General features: G+C 37.1%; 1 protein-coding gene across 1 annotated transcript in view; it reads right to left on the reverse strand.

Annotated features, from left to right (window-relative positions):
* LOC138738741 (potassium-transporting ATPase subunit beta-like) overlaps positions 1-16,642 on the reverse strand; it is a 35,211-nt gene extending 18,569 nt beyond the window's left edge. The window contains exon 1 of the mRNA XM_069889566.1: positions 16,531-16,642. Coding sequence (XP_069745667.1) covers positions 16,531-16,642 — 112 coding nt within the window. The remainder of the gene's footprint in view (positions 1-16,530) is intronic.
* Positions 16,643-17,275: the final 633 nt, after the last annotated feature.

Genomic DNA, 17,275 nt, shown 5'->3' on the forward strand with positions numbered 1-17,275 from the left:
AAAGATTTATTATGACTGTGTTCGCAGCAGCAAAAAAGTGCATAATGATAACTTGGAAAATGGAAACAACCTTAAAAATACAACAATGGTACATAGAAATGGACAAGTGTATTCCATTAGAAAAAATTACCTACAACCTAAAAGGTGAACATACTTTATTTGAACAAATGTGGGAACCATACATAGAGTATATTAGAAACCACATATTTCAGAGCTCCATCCCTCAAAATGTGATAAGATACGAGAATACTTAAATATGGAATTTTGGATGACACGATTTACTTTTCTTCTTTTCTTTTGTGTTCTTTTATAGTTTATTTATTTATGTTTTCTTTCTTTTTATTTTTTGATTTATGTTGTGGGGTGGGGAGGGTAGGAGGAAGGGTGGAATGAAAATGTCTCTGTGTATATCTTAACGATGAATATTTGTATATATTGTTATTGACATGGTTCACAGTGAAGAAATGAATTAAAAAATTATATAAAAAAGAAGATAAGAGAGTTAAATGCATGGCTCAAGATTTGGTGCGGGAGAAGTGGGTTCCAATTCATGGGAAATTGGCACCAGTATTGGGGAAGAAAGCTTCTGTCCTTTTTTTTTATTTTTTTAACTTTTTTTATTTTTCACACTATGAACCATATTAACGAAAATACACACAAACCTCTTGAATATACATAGTGTCATTTTCTCCCCTTTTTCCTCCTCCCTTCCCTCCCTCCTTCCCAGCCCCCTCCAAACCCATTAAACATTCAACATATACAATACAATAAACACATTAAACAATGTCATCACACAATGAGAATAAACAAGAAAATTGTGTCATCTACTGTTACACACTGGGTCAGTTCATTTCGTCTTCTTCTCATTCTATCATTTTAGATGGTGGAGGTCCGCGGTAGGCCCTCTCAATTGTGTTCCATGTACGGTTCCCAAATTTATTCGAATACCGTGACTTTATTTTTTAAATTATGTTATTTATTTCCAATGGAATACATTTATTCATTTCTATGTACCATTGCTGTACTCTCAGGCTCTCTTCTGATTTCCAAGTTGACATTATACATTTTTTTGCTACAGCTAAGGCTATCATAATAAATCTTTTTTGTGCTTCATCCAAATCGAGTCTAAGTTCTTTACTTCTTACATTACTTAGAAGAAAGATCTCTGGATTTTTTTGGTATGTTATTTTTTGTGATTTTATTTAATACCTGATTTAGATCTTCCCAAAACATTTCCACTTTCTCACATGCCCAAATTGCATGTACTGTTGTTCCCGTTTCCTTCTGACAATGAAAACATCTATCTGATACTGTTGGGTCCCATTTATTTAACTTTTGGGGCGTGGTGTATAGCTTGTGTAACCAATTTTATTGCATCATGCGTAACCTCAAGTTTATTGTATTTCTCATAGTTCCGGAGCATAGCTTTTCCCATGTTTCATTCTTTATTTTTATGTTTAGATCTTGTTCCCACTTTTGTTTGGGTTTACAGCTTATTTCATCATTCTCTTTCTCTTGCAGTTTGATGTACATGTTTGTTATAAATCTTTTAATTATCATTGTGTCTGTAATCACATATTCAAAACTGCTTCCTTCTGGTAACCTCAGCCTGCTTCCCAATTTGTCCTTTAAGTAGGTTTTCAGTTGGTGGTATGCAAACATTGTGCCGTGAGTTATACCATATTTGTACTTCATTTGTTCAAATGATAATAAATTATTTCCCAAAAAACAATTTTCTATTCTTTTGATCCCTTTTCTTTCCCATTCTCTAAAGGAAAGGTTATCTATTGTGAAGGGGATTAGTTGATTTTGCGTCAATATTAATTTTGGCAGTTGGTCATTTGTTTTTTTCCTTTCTATGTGAATCTTCTTCCAAATGTTGAGTAGATGGTGCAGTACTGGTGAACTTCTATATTGCACCAGTTTTTCATCCCACTTATAAAGTATATGTTCTGCTACCTTCTCCCCTATTTTATCTAGCTCTATCCTGGTCCAATCTGGATTTTCCCTTGTTTGATAAAAATCTGATAGGTATCTTAATTGTGCTGCTCTATAATAATTCTTAAAGTTTGGTAGTTGTAAGCCCCCTTGTTTGTACCATTCTGTTAATTTATCTAGCACTATCCTCGGTTTCCCCCCTTTCCATAAGAATTTCCTTATTATTTTCTTTAGCTCCTTGAAGAATTTCTCTGTTAAGGGAATTGGTAACAATTGAAATAGGTATTGTATCCTTGGGAAGATATTCATTTTAATGCAATTTACCCTTCCTATCTGTGTTAGTGGTAAATCTTTCCAATGTTCTAAGTCATCTTGTAATTTCTTCATTAATGGCTGATAATTTGATTTGTATGGATGGCCTAGATTATTATCTAGTCTAATACCTAGGTATCAGATTGCTTGTGTTTGCCATTTAAATGGTGATTCTTTCTTAAACTTTGTGAAATCCTCATTATTCATTGGCATCGCTTCACTTTTATTTGTGTTGATCTTGTACCTCGATATTTCTCCATATTCCTTTGTGTAATTCTTTTATTGATAATTCTGGTTCTGTTCAGTATACTATGACATCATCTGCAAATAGACTGATTTTATATTCCTTCTCTTTTATTTTTATCCCTCTTATTTTATTTTCTGTTCTTATCAGTTCTGCCAAGGGTTCTATAGCTAACGCGAACAACAGTGAGGGAGATAGTGGACATCCCTGCTTAGTTGACCTGCTTAATTTAAATTGGTTCGATATATATCCATTTACTGTCACCTTCGCTATTGGACCCTTAAATAATGCTTTAATCCAATTAATATATTTCTCTGATAGGTTGAACCTCTGTAATACTTTGAATAAATAATTCCATTCTACCCTGTCAAAGGCTTTCTCTGCATCTAAAGTAACAGCCACTGTTGGCATCTTATTTCCTTGTACTGCATGGATTAAGTTAATGAAGTTACAGACATTGTCCATTGTTCATCTTTTAATAAATTCAGTTTGATCTAGTTTTACTATTTTTGGTACACAGACAGTCAATCTGTTTGCTAATAGTTTTGCTATTATCTTATAATCTGAGTTAAGTAGAGATATTGTTCTATACGATGCTGGTGTTAGTGGATCTTTCCCCGTTTTTGGTATTACTGTAATTATTGCTGTTTTACATGAATCTGGCTATCTGAATCATTCTATCTGGTTCATTACTTCCAGGAGAGGAGGAATTAGTAACTCTTTAAATGTTTTATAGAATTCTATTGGGAGTCCGTCCTCCCCAGGCGTTTTATTGTTCGGTAGCTTTTTTAATATATCTTGTATTTCCTCTATTTCAAATGGTTTTATCAATTTGTTGTACTCCTCTTCTTGCAATTTCGGTAGTTCAATTTTAGCTAGAAACTCATCTATTTTGTCCTCTTTCCCTTCGTTCTCAGTTCAGTATAATGGCTCGTAGAATTCCTTCAAATTTTCATTTATCTCCATTGGGTTATATGTAATTTGTTTGTCCTTTTTCCTTGATGCCAATACTGTTCTTTTAGCTTGTTCTGTTTTAAGCTGCCAAGCCAGTATTTTGTGCGTTTTTTTCTCCTAGCTTGTAATACTTCTGCTTTATTTTCATTATGTTCTTCTCCACCTTATACATTTGTAGTGTTTCGTTTTTTTTTTGTCCGCCAATTCTCTTCTTTTTGTTGTATCTTAGAAAGCTTCTGTCCAAGGGGGATGGGCTCCATCTGAACCATGATGAGACCTGGATCCTGGCAAATCTAGTACGTCAGTTAGGCTTTAAACTAAATAGTTGTGGGGGGGAGGGGGAGGTGATGGGTTCAACAGATTGTAAAAGGATGAATAAGGTAAAAGGGAAGTGTGTGGATGAAGTAAGTCAAAAGTGAATAAAGAACAAAGTAAGAGTAGAATGGATGAATGTCAAGTGCAAAAGAGGGAAAGATTACGAGATTGTAAAAGCTCAATGAGTATGAGGTCATTTTATCTGAATGCCTATATCATTCAAACGTGGTCAATGAACTAGCGGCACTTGACGAGATCAAATAGACAAGGATGGCCCTTATCCCCAGCATTGTTTATACTAGCTATAGAGCCACTAGCAGAGGTAATCAGGAGTGATTTGGAAATTAAGGGATTTAAGGTTGGTCAAGAAGAGCATAAAATTGGTTAATTTGCAGATGATATTTTAATATATTTGACAGATCCTGAGACTTTCTTGCAAAAATTACACTTTAATTTTCTGGTTATAAAATAATTTGGGACAAAAGTAAAATTATGCCTCTTACTGAAGGAGATTATAGTCATTGTCAAATAAATACTCAATTTAAGTAGCCAAAAGATGGGGTTAAATATTTAGGGACTCATGTAGATAATAATCCAAAAAAAATTTGCCATTACTCAAAAAGTTTAAAGATTTAAAATGGATAACTTTACCTATAACATTAGTTAGAAGGGTTAATTTTAAGATTAATATATTCCCAAGAATACAGCATCTTTTTCAAACCTTACTTCTATTATTGCCACAAATATTGTTTTAAGAATTAAATAAACATGTAAGTAAATTTCTTTGGAAAAGTAAAATGTCAAGAGTTTCTATAGAAAGATTAACGTGGAGATATGAATTGGGAGACCTACAGCTTCCTAACTTCAAGAATTATTGCCAAGTAGCTCAAATGAGATTCTTTACTTCTCTTTTTGAAGGAGTAAAAAAACAAGCATGGGTTAAAATAAAATTGGATATAATGAGAGAGATTAGTAGAGGAATTTATATATAAATGGAGCTAAGAATTAATAATTGGTGTTAAAGAGTCACCATTGTTAAAACATTTGATTATGTTTAGAATAGGATAAATGATGAAATTGGAACAAAAGGACATATATCACCCAAGATGCCTTTGATTCAAAACTATCTTATACCTTTTTCAAAGGACAATTGATTTTTAAATATTTGGTTTAGTAAAGATGTTAAAATTATTGAAGATTGTTATGAACAAGGCCAATTGATGCCATTTGAGCAACTGAGGAATAAATATGGAATACCTAGTAATACTCTTTTTTTTTGTTATTTTCAATTTAGAGGATATTTAAGGGAAAAGTTAGGTCTAGAGATGCAGTTACCTATTTGTAATGAGGTGTAAACTCTTATGAGGAGAGGAAATACTAAAATATTTACTTCTGCTATGTATCTTTTATTGCAAACAGGAACTTTTAAACAAGGAGTGCATAAATCTGGACAGAAATGGTAGTTAGATTTGAACATAACAATTGATGACCAAAGATCAATTCCATGATCTCTGTTTCGGATCTCTGTTGAGATTGTATGACAAATACTATTAATGTAAGCTATAGATTAGTTCAGTATAATTTTTTACATCAGTTATATTTGATGCCACAAAAATTGAATAGAATGGAATCAGATTTATCAGATCAATGTTTTAGGTGTGGTGAAGAGAAAGGTATTTTCTTCCATTCTATTTGGTCATTCCCTAAGGTAAGATCTTTTTGGGTATATTTAGGGAATTTTTTAGAGCAAGTTACAGGCATTGTGTTTCCATTAAACCCAGATTTATTCTTATTGGAGAATATAGAAGAAACAAGACCTAACTTGAAATTATCAATATATCAAATGAAATTTGTTAAAATAGTATTAGCAGGAGCAAAGAAATGTATTGCAGTGACTTGAAAATTGGATTCACATTTAGGTATGGAAAGATGGAAAGCAGAAATTCAAAGCGGTATTCCTTTAGAGAAAATTACATATAATTTGAGAAATAACTATGATATATTTTTACAAATTTGGAGCCCATATATGAAATTTTAGGTATAAATGTTCTTCCAGCCTCTTAAGACCTGTGTCAACCGTTTTCCTTAAATTCATTATATAAACTTTGTTGGAGTCCAGTGTGTCTGAAGAAATTCTCTGAGCAATCCATGATGTTATCTTTCTTCTTCATTTCTTATTTCACTATATATATTTTTTTTGGGGGGGGGTGAGGGGTTTTGGAGCAAAGGGGAGGGGTTATAACTATCATGTGATGAATGAATTTTAAAAAAATTAAACATTTATTGATTTGTTTCTTTTCTTTGGCTTGGCTTCGCGGACGAAGATTTATGGAGGGGGTTTATTAATTACATGTATGGAAAATTTTAAAATAAAATATTTTTAAAAAATAAACTAGTGGCACAAATCAATACAAAGAGGTATGATTTTGTGCCCATTACTGAAATATGGTTGCAGGATGGAGAGGGCTGGGAATTAAATATTCAAGGATATCAAGTAATATGGAAGGATAGACAGGAAGGTCTGTGGAAGGAGGTGGGGTTGCTTGATGAGATCAAGACAATAATGAGATGTTAATAAATATACGGAGCAAAATGTTGAATCCATCTAGGTAGAGATTAGGGATAGTAAAGGGAAAAAATCTCTTGTGGGAGTGGTCTATAGGCCATCAAATAATAACATTACAGTGTCACAGACAATAAACCAAGAAATAACAGAGACATGTAAGAATGGAACAGTTGTTATTGTGGGGGATTTTAACATGCACATAGATTGGGTGAATCAGGTTGGTTGAGGGCAAATTTGATGCGGACTTCATAAAATACATACGGGATGGCTTTCTTGAACAGCATGTTACTGAACCTATAAGGGAACATGTTATCTTGCATCTGATCCTCTGCCACAGGATAGGTAAAATTAGCACTCTTGTATTCAGGGATCCTATTGGAAAGAGTGATCACAGAATGGCAGAGTTCCACATACAAATGAAGGATCCAATAGTTCAGTTGAAAACCAGTGTATTATGCCTAAACAAGGGAAATTACAAATCAATTGACGCTTGTGAGCAGGTTCGCAATCCAAATGGAGATGGAAGTTGTGGTTGCCCGGCAAGGGACAAGGGGCAACTTAGATAGGGGGAGGACATTTGGGGTTAAGAGAATTTTAGATGTGGGAATAGTGGAAGTATTTTATGTTTCAGAAGTGTTGTCTTACAGTGCGTTCAAAAAAAGAAACAGAAATGGATATGGGGGAAAGGTGGTGATGAGGAAGCGGAAATGAGAGGTAAACAAAGTATAAAATTGCTATGTTGAACTATATGACTATAAATATTAACAGAATACATAACCAAATCAAAATGAAGAGGCTGGTAAATTTACTGAAAAAAGAAAAAATTGATATAGCATTCGTGCAGGAAACACATCTAACTGAAGTGGAACAAAAGAAATTGGGTAGGGCACGTAACGGCAGCATCATATAATTCAAAAGCCAGAGGAGTAGCTATATTAATCAATAAAAATGTACCAATCAAAATAGAGGAGGAAATAATAGATCCAGCAAGGAGGTATGTAATGATAAAGTGTCAGATATATTCAGAATTTTGGAATTTGCTCAATATATATGCACCTAATGAGGAGGATCAAAAATTTATGCAAGATATCTTTTTGAAGATTGTAGATACGCAGGGGAATATACTGATAGGAGGGGACTTTAACCTTAATTTGGACTCAAAGATGGATAAAACTAGAAAAAAGACTAGCAGAAAGAACAAAGTAACCAAATTTATGGTTAAATCGATGCAGGAAATGCAACTTTTGGATATATGGAGGAGACAGCACCCAAAGGAGAAGGAATACTCATATTATTATTCGAATAGACATAAAACATACTCAAGGATAGACCTGTTCCTGTTGTCAGCAAACATCCAAGGGAGAGTTAGAGAAAATGGAATATAAAGCTAGATTGTTATCGGATTACTCTCCCCTGTTATTAGCAATAGAGCTGGAGGACATCCCACCGAGAACGTATAGATGGAGATTAAACTCCATGCTACTTAAAAGACAGGATGCTAGAGAATTCATTGAGCGCCAAATTAAAATGTACTTTGAAATAAATACGGAATCAGTGAAAGATAAATTTATACTATGGGATGCAATGAAAGCCTTCATCAGAGGGCAGATAATAAGTTATGTAACTAAAATGAAGAAGGACTACAATCGGGAAATAGAACAGCTGGAAAGGGAAATAGCAAGTACAGAAAAAGAATTAGCAACAAGGGAAGATTCAACAAAAAGAAGAGAATTGGCGGACAAAAAATTAAAATACGAAACACTACAAACGTACAAGGTGGAGAAGAACATAATGAAGACAAAGCAGAAGTATAATGAGCTAGGAGAAAAAACGCACAAAATACTAGCATGGCAGCTTAAAACAGAACAAACTAAAAGAACAGTATTGGCATCAAGGAAAAAGGACAGACAAATTACATATAACCCAACGGAGATCAATGAAAACTTCAAGGAATTCTACGAGCAATTATATCGAATTGAGAATGAAGGGAAAGAAGACAAAATAGATGAGTTTCTATCTAAAATTGAACTACCGAAATCGCAAGAAGAGGAGCTAAACAAATTAATAAAATCATTTGAAATAGAGGAAATACAGGAAAAACTACCAAACAATAAAACGCCGGGAGAGGACGGACTCCCAATAGAATTCTATAAAACATTTAAAGACTTATTAATTCCTCCTTTCATAGAAGTAATGAACCAGATTGAAGAAACACAAAACATGCCAGATTCATGCAAAACAGCAATAATTACAGTAATACCAAAGACGGGGAAAGATCCACTAACACCAGCATCGTATAGACCAATATCTCTACTCAACTCAGATTATAAGATAATAGCTAAACTATTAGCAAACAGATTGGCCAACTGTGTACCAAAATAGTAAAACTGGATCAAACTGGATTTATTAAGAAAAGACGAACAATGGACAATATCTGTAAGTTCATTAACTTAATCCATGCAGTACAAGGAAACAAGATGCCAACAGTAGCGGTTGCCTTAGACGCAGAGAAAGCCTTTGACAGAGTAGAAAGGAATTATTTATTCAAAGTACTACAGAGGTTCAACCTACCAGAGAAATATATTAATTGGATTAAAGCATTATATAAGGGACCATTGGCAAAGGTGACAGTAATTTAACCAATTTAAATTAAGCAGGTCAACTAGGCAGGGATGTCCACTATCTCCCTCACTGTTCGCGTTACCTATAGAACCCTTGGCAGAACTGATAAGAACAGAAAATAAAATAAGAGGGATAAAAATAAAAGAGAAGGAATATAAAATCAGTCTATTTGCAGATGATGTCATAGTATACTGAACAAAACTAGAATTATCAATAAAAGAATACATAAGAAATTGAAGGAATATGGAGAAGTATCGGGGTACAAGATCAACGCAAATAAAAGTGAAGCAATGCCAATGAATAATGCGGATTACACAAAGTTTAAGAAAGAATCAACATTTAAATGGCAAACAGAAGCAATCCAATACCTAGGTATTCAACTAGATAATAATCTAGGCCATCTATACAAATTAAATTATCAGCCATTAATGAAGAAATTCCAAGATGTCTTAGAACATTGGAAAGATTTACCACTAACACAGATAGGAAGGGTAAACTGCATTAAAATGAATATCCTCCCAAGGATACAATATCTATTTCAATCGTTACCAATTCCCTTAACAGAGAAATTCTTCAAGGAGCTAAAGAAAATAATAAGGACATTCTTAAGGAAAAGGAGGAAACCGAGGATAGTGCTAGATAAAATAACAGAATGGTACGAACAAGGGGGCTTACAGCTACCAAACTTTAAGAATTATTATAGAGCAGCACAATTAAGATACCTATCAGATTTTTATCAAACAAGGGAAAAACCAGATTGGACCAGATTAGAGCTAGATAAAATAGGGGAGAATGTACTTGAACATATACTATATAAGTGGGATGAAAAGCTGGTGCAACATAGGAATTCACCTGTACTGCACCATCTGCTCAACATTTGGAAGAAGATTCACATAGAAAGGAAAAAAACAAATGACCAACTGCCAAAATTAATATTGATGCAAAATCAACTAATCCCCTTCACAATAGATAACCTTTCCTTTAGAGAATGGGAAAGAAAAGGGATCAAAAGAATAGAAAATTGTTTTTTGGGAAATAAATTATTATCTTTTGAACAAATGAAGTGCAAATATGGTATAACTCACGGTACAATGTTTGCATACCACCAACTGAAAACCTACTTGAAGGAGAAATTGGGAAGCAGGCTGAGGCTACCAGAAGGAAGCAGTTTTGAATATGTGATTACAGTCACAATGATAATTAAAAGATTTATAACAAACATGTACATTAAACTGCAAGAGAAAAAGAACAATGAAATAAGTGGGAACAAGACCTAAACATAAATATAAAGAATGAAACATGGGAAAATCTATGCTCCAGAACTATGAGAAATATAATAAACTTGAGGTTACGCATGATGCAATATAATTGGTTACACAGGCTATACACCACGCCCCAAAAGTTAAATAAATGGGACCCAACAGTATCAGATAGATGTTTTCGCTGTCAGAAGGAAACGGGAACAACAGTACATGCAATTTGGGCATGTGAGAAAGTGGAAAAGTTTTGGGAAGATCTAAATCAGGTATTAAATAAAATCACAAAAAATAACATACCAAAAAATCCAGAGATCTTTCTTCTAAGTAATGTAAGAAGTAAAGAACTTGGACTCGATTTGGATAAAGCACAAAAAAGATTTATTATGATAGCCTTTGCTGTAGCAAAAAAATGTATTATGTCAACCTGGAAATTAGAAGATAGCCTGAGAATACAGCAATGGTACATAGAAATGAATAAATGTATTCCACTGGAAAAAATAACATATAATTTAAGAAATAACATCACAGTATTCGAACAAATTTGGGAACCGTACATGGAACACAACAGAGAGTTCCTGCCGCGGACCTCCACCACCTAAAATGACTGAATGAGAAGAAGACGAAATGAACTGACCCAATGTATAAAAGTAGATGACACAATTTTCTTGTTTATTTTAATTGTGTGATGACATTGTTTAATGGGTTTAATATATTGTATATGTTGAACGTTTAATGGGTGGGGAGGGGGCTGGGGAGGGGGGTGGGAAGGAGGGAGTGAGAGGAGGGGGGAAAAGGGGAGAAAATGACACTGTGTATATTCAAGAGGGAAATGTTTGTGTGCATTTTGGTTAATATGGTGCATAGTGCGAAAAATATATTTTTTTTAAAAACAAGGGAAATTACAAGGGGAGGAGCTGGCCAGTGTAGACTGGGAATGCAGACTATATAACGGGATGGTTGAGGAACAGTGGGAGACATTCAAAGATATTTTTCATGGTGCTCAATGTAAGTATATTCCAGTTAAAAGCAAGGACACTTGGGGTGAGGACAGCCACACTTAGTTAACTAAGGAAATAAAGGAAAGAATCAATCTAAAACCCCATGCCTACAAAGTTGCCAAAAGCAAGGTGAAACTAGAAGATTGAGAAAACTTTAAAAAGCAACAAAGAACCACAAAGTGAACAATAAACAGAGGGAAGGTAGATTATGGAAAAAAGATTGGCACAAAATATAAAAACAGCAAGAAAAAGTTTTTATAATTACATAAAGCAGAAATGGTGACTAAAGTGAACATAGGTCCCTTGGAAGATGAGAAACAGGAATTGGTTTTGGGTAATGAGGAAATGGCAGAAGGTTTAAATGACTATTTTGTGTTGATCTTCACAGTGGAGGACGTGTTTATCATGCCAAAGACAGAGGATATGTATGAGATGGGAAGTGAGGACGTGGATACAATAGTGATCATGAAAGAAGGGGTGCTGAGTAAACTTGTGGGCCCAAAGATAGATAAGTCCCCTGGTCCTGACAGAAATGGCAGGTTATAGTTGGCATTTTGGTGGTAATTTACCAAATTTCACTGGACTCTGGGCAAGTCCCAGTGGATTGGAAGATGGAGAATGTCATGGCACATGAGGATGTAGGAAAAATGCAGGTGACTCTAGGCCAGTTAGTTTAACATCTGTAGTTGGGAAAATGGTTGAAGCCATCATTAAAGAAGAAATACTGAGGCGTCTGGAACGATTTGGAACCAACAGGCAGTCTCAGCATGGATTCAGCTGAGGCAGGTCTTGTCTGTCAAACTTACTGGAATTCTTTGAGGATATATTGAGCCCAGGAGATAAAAGGGAACATGTGGACATTATTTACTTGGATTTTGAACAGGCGTTCAATAAGGTGCCATTTCAAAGGCTTATCAATAAGATAAGGAGGCAGAGAGTTGGAGGTGATGTATTAGCATGGATAGAAGATTAGTTAATCAATAGAAAGCTGAGAGTTGGGAAACATGGATGTTTTTCTAGTTGGCAATCAGTGGTGACCAGTGTGCTGCAGGGGTCAGTACTGGGCCCACACCTGTTCACAATATACATTAATGATCTGGAAGAGGGAATTATGTGTCGTGTATCTAAGTTTGCTGATGATACTAAATTGAGTAGAAAAACATTGTGCAGAGGACACAGAGAGTCTGCAGAGACATATAGATAGGTTAAGTGAGTGGGCAAGGTTTTGGAAAATGAAGTACAATGCCGGTAAATGTAAGGCTATTCACTTTGGAAGGAAAAATGGACAATCAGATTATTATTTAAATGGAAAGCAACTGCAGCATGCTGCTGTGCAGAAGGACTTGGGAGTACTGGTGCATGAATACTAAAAGGTGCAGCAGGCTATCAGGAAAGCAAATGGAATGCTGTCTTTCATTGCTAGAAGGACTGAGTTTAGGAGCAGGGAGGTTATGCTGCAACTGTACAGGGTACTAGTGAGGCTGCATCTGGAATATTGTATGCAGTTCTGGTCTCCTTACTTGAGGAAAGATCCCTTGGAGGGATTGCAGAGAAGGTTCACTAGATTGATTCCAGAGATAAGAGGGTTAGCCGAGAACTTGAGGCATAGCCTGAAGATTCAGGGTAGTAGATGAGGAGGAACTGCTTTTTCCAGAAACTGGTGAATCTATGGAATTATCTGCCCATGGATGTAGTGGAGGCTACCTCAGTAAACCTATTTAAGACAAGACTGGATAGATTTTTACATTGTAGGGGAATTAATGTAAATGGGGAAAAGGCAGATAGCTGGAGATGAGCCCATCATCAGATCAGTCATGATCTCATTGAATGGCAGAGTAAGCCCAATGGGGCGACTGGCCTACTCCTGCTTCTGTTTCTGATGTCCTTATGTTCTTATTTCTGTCACCTACGACATGGTGCTACCACCAGACACATATTCCCCTCTCCTCCCCCTCCACCTTCCATAGGGATCACTCCCTCCGTGGCTCGTCCACTCATCCTTTTCTCCACTAATTTCTCTCCTGGCACCTTCCCATGTGACTGCAGAAAGTACCACATTTACATCTACATCTGCTCCCTTGCCAGTATTCAAGACCCCAAATAGTCCTTCCAAGTGAAGCAACACTTCAATTGTGAATCTATGGGAGTCATCTATTGCATCTGGTGCTCCTGTTGTGGCCTTGTCTACATTGCAGTGATTGGACATGGACTGGGAGATTGCTTTGCTGAACACCTTTGCTCTGTCCACATCAATGACAGAGATCTCCCATTGGCCAACCATTTCAATTCTGACATGTCTGTCCATGGTCTAATGCACTGCCAAACCAAGGCCAACCATAAACTGGAAGAACCAAACCTCACATTCCATCTGGGCAATCTCTAACCATGTGGTAACATTGACTTCTCCATTTTCTGCTAGACCTGTTCCCGTTCTCCCTCTTTTCTCTATTGCTCTGATTCCTTTCCTCCAGCTCTTCCCCACCTTCCCTCTCCATTACAGTACTATCCTCCCTCCCCCAATTGCTGTTGTGTCCTCCCTCCCCTATTACTTTCCTGTTGGTGTGGGCTCCTCCCCCTACTCCTACCCCACCCCACCATCTTATTTAGGGGCCTGCCTACATTTTCCTCACACCTTGAAGAAGACTCAGGTATGAAACATTGGTTATGTATCTTTATTTTTGCCATATAAAGAACATTGTTTGACCAGATGAGTTTCTCCAGCATTGTGTTTTTAATTCAGCTAATTCCAGTGTCCCACACTTACCCCAAAACCTTCACCAATACAAACTAATCCCAGTACCCCATACTCACCCCATAAGTCAAGTTTATTGTCATCTGATTGCACAATTACAACCTGATGAAACTGCATTCTCCGGTCCTTGGTGCAAAACAGACCAAACATAACAAGCACATACACAATCAATGCATATGGAGGTCAAGTATTCATATGTACAACTAATTGTTTCATAAATATGAGAGTCTCAGCTAGTTAGCATGAGCAGTTCCTTTGGTCATTCAGCATTCTCACTGCCATGAGAAGCTATTTCTCAGCCTGGTGGTCCTGGCTCTGATACTATTGTATCTCTTTCCTATGGGAGCAGCTGAAAGATGCTGAGTGCAAGGTGGAAGGGGTCCTCAATCATTTTGTGCGTCCTCTTCAGACAACAATCCCAGTAGTCGATGGCATGGGGGTAGGACGGAGGGAGATTCCAGTGATCCTCTCTTCTTCTCTTATGGTCCTGTAGATTGACCTCCAATCAATTCTCTGCAGCAACTGCACTGCACTGTGATTAGCCGGACAGGACACTCTCGATACAGCTCCTGTAGAAGAATGACATGATGGTGGCTGGGAGCCATGCCTGCTTCAGTCTTCTCAAAGAGTGCAGTGGCTGTGGTGCTTTCCTGACAAGTGAGGAGATGTTTGCCCACAATAGGTCACTGGTTAAGAGAACTTCAAGGATCTTGGTGCTTCCCACTCTCTCTACTACAGAGTTATGGATGCCTAGTGAAGGTTGATCAAACCTGGTCCTCCTCCTGAAGTTCATGACCATCTCCTTCATCTTGTTCACATTGAAACTCAGATTGTTTCTTTCACACCGTCTTATGAGATTTTCCACCTCTTCTCTGTAGTGGAATTCATTGCTGTCAATGAGGCACCTACTGTTACGTCATCTGTGAATTTCAATGCACTGTTGGAACTGAAACTAATCCTAGTAGCACAAAACGAATCCCAGAACTCAACATTCACCACGTAACCCTGATCAATACAAACTAATCCCAGTGCCCCACATTCACCCTGTAACCCTGATCAATACAAACTAATCCCAGTGCCCCACATTCACCCCGTAACCCTGATCAATACAAACTAATCCCAGAACCCCACACTCATCCCATAACCCTGATCAATACAAACTAATCCCAGAGCCCCACATTCACCCCGTAACCCTGATCAATACAAACTAATCCCAGAGCCCCACATTCATCCCATAACCCTGATCAATACAAACTAATCCCAGAACCCCACACTCATCCCATAACCCTGATCAATACAAACTAATCCCAGAGCCCCACATTCACCCCGTAACCCTGATCAATACAAACTAATCCCAGAGCCCCACATTCATCCCATAACCCTGATCAATACAAACTAATCCCAGAACCCCACACTCATCCCATAACCCTGATCAATACAAACTAATCCCAGAGCCCCACACTCACCCCATAACCCTGATCAATATAAACTAATCCCAGAACCCCATACTCACCCTATAACCCTGATCAATATAAACTAATCCCAGAACCCCACACTCACCCCGTAACCTGATCAACACAAACTAATCCCAGTACCCCACCGTTGCTCCATAACTGGATCAATATAAAACTGATCCCACAATCTCATTCTCACCATTGGCCTAAATCTCTACTTCTGAACCTTATTCTATCCACTGATCACTTTTAGTACTTCTTTATTTACCATGGGCCACCTTTAATAAACCCACAGACCACCAATTTTTTTGGGGGGTGGAGGTGAATGTTGCTAACAAGGTCAATATTTATTTTAATTTGGAGGGATTTTTAAAAAGTTTTTTCAGCTTCACCATCAAATTTACAACCTTGTTTTACTTATTACTTGTTTTTTAGATCAGGCATACCTGTCTTCACTGTGGATCACCAGTGAGAAATACTGCACTAGATTATTTCAAGACTGTTCCTATGACCGCATTTAGTCTCTGAACAATTGATTCCAATGTCTTTCCTCATATTCATAACCAATCCCACTGCCTCATTTCCTCCCCATAATCCAAAAACAGTTCCAAATCTATCTCACTGTCCCATTCATTCAAATCAATCCCAAAATATTCTTTCCCCACAAAACTGGATCCATTCAAATCCAATCCAACCATCCCACATTCCACCTTAATCCTATATCAACTCAAAATTATTCTCACTCACTCCTCCACTCACAAATCAATAGGAACATCCTAGAGGGTCTGTCAAACTAAAGCCCACCGCCCCACTTTCCCCATAGCCCTGACAATCTGAGATGAACCCCACTGTCTCATTAAGCAGTAGAAATATCTCAAACCTTTCCCCTTATTTCTGTGTTTTCCCATCCTGACAGCACTCTACATTGCAAACTCTTCATGACCTTTCTCTAGACTGAGTTAACCAATGGTTTCACAAAATATGGCACAGAAGACAGTTCATTCAACTGTGTGAACTCTAACACATCCATCATTAGTTAATCTTGTGCTCTGTGCCATTCTAGAACTAGCTCCCTGAAGGCTTCTAGCCTTATGAGTATGTGGCCATCTCTCCTACCCCATTTTCCAGGTGTTCTCCCCATGAATTCCTTTGTTTCTGGATTCCAAACAAATCTCTTGAACTCCTCCATCCGCTGGTTACAGGTTTTCTTCTCGTTAAAGGTAGCCATTTTCCCTTCTGATATGCTACAGTTCCAAGTGGATGGGGTGGGTGGATGTCAAGGGTGCTGAGAATTAGAGACTTCAGGGGGAGGGAGTACTGACAAACCCTTTTATAGCAATGACATGATGTCACAGCTTCAAACCAATCACATTGAAGAGAGGGGCTAATTGCATACCACAGATATCAGCTCAGTTCGGATTAGTGCAAATTGATTAATAACTAAACTGTGCACGCACGAAGCAGATTGTGCGTTGGGTTTGTAATATTTCTTTGACATAGGTGGCTGATAACCTAATCACGTTTGATGATTTTAATGTGAACTAAATTAATCAGTTGATCTGGTTGTTTCATTTTCACAAACCAAGGACAAGGTGGGGGTAACAGGCACCCATTTGCATGTTGTATGATGCAACAGTTGTTATAGTAACAAGCCTGGAGTCACATCATCTCTTGCATAGATTCTCCTGAGTCCTGCAAGGTACTTACTCCATCAGCAGCCTAACCAGACCATTGGGACTTGTCATCTCCAAAAGAGGCCAGTCACCCAAGTGCTCTACTGTATTCTACTCTTGAATGGCCCCTAAGCAGGTACACTCACACATATGAGTATGAATATGGATCAGAGCCCATCTGTCAGAAT

Source organism: Narcine bancroftii, chromosome 7 (assembly GCF_036971445.1).
Source record: "Narcine bancroftii isolate sNarBan1 chromosome 7, sNarBan1.hap1, whole genome shotgun sequence".
Taxonomy (NCBI): Eukaryota; Metazoa; Chordata; class Chondrichthyes; order Torpediniformes; family Narcinidae; genus Narcine; species Narcine bancroftii.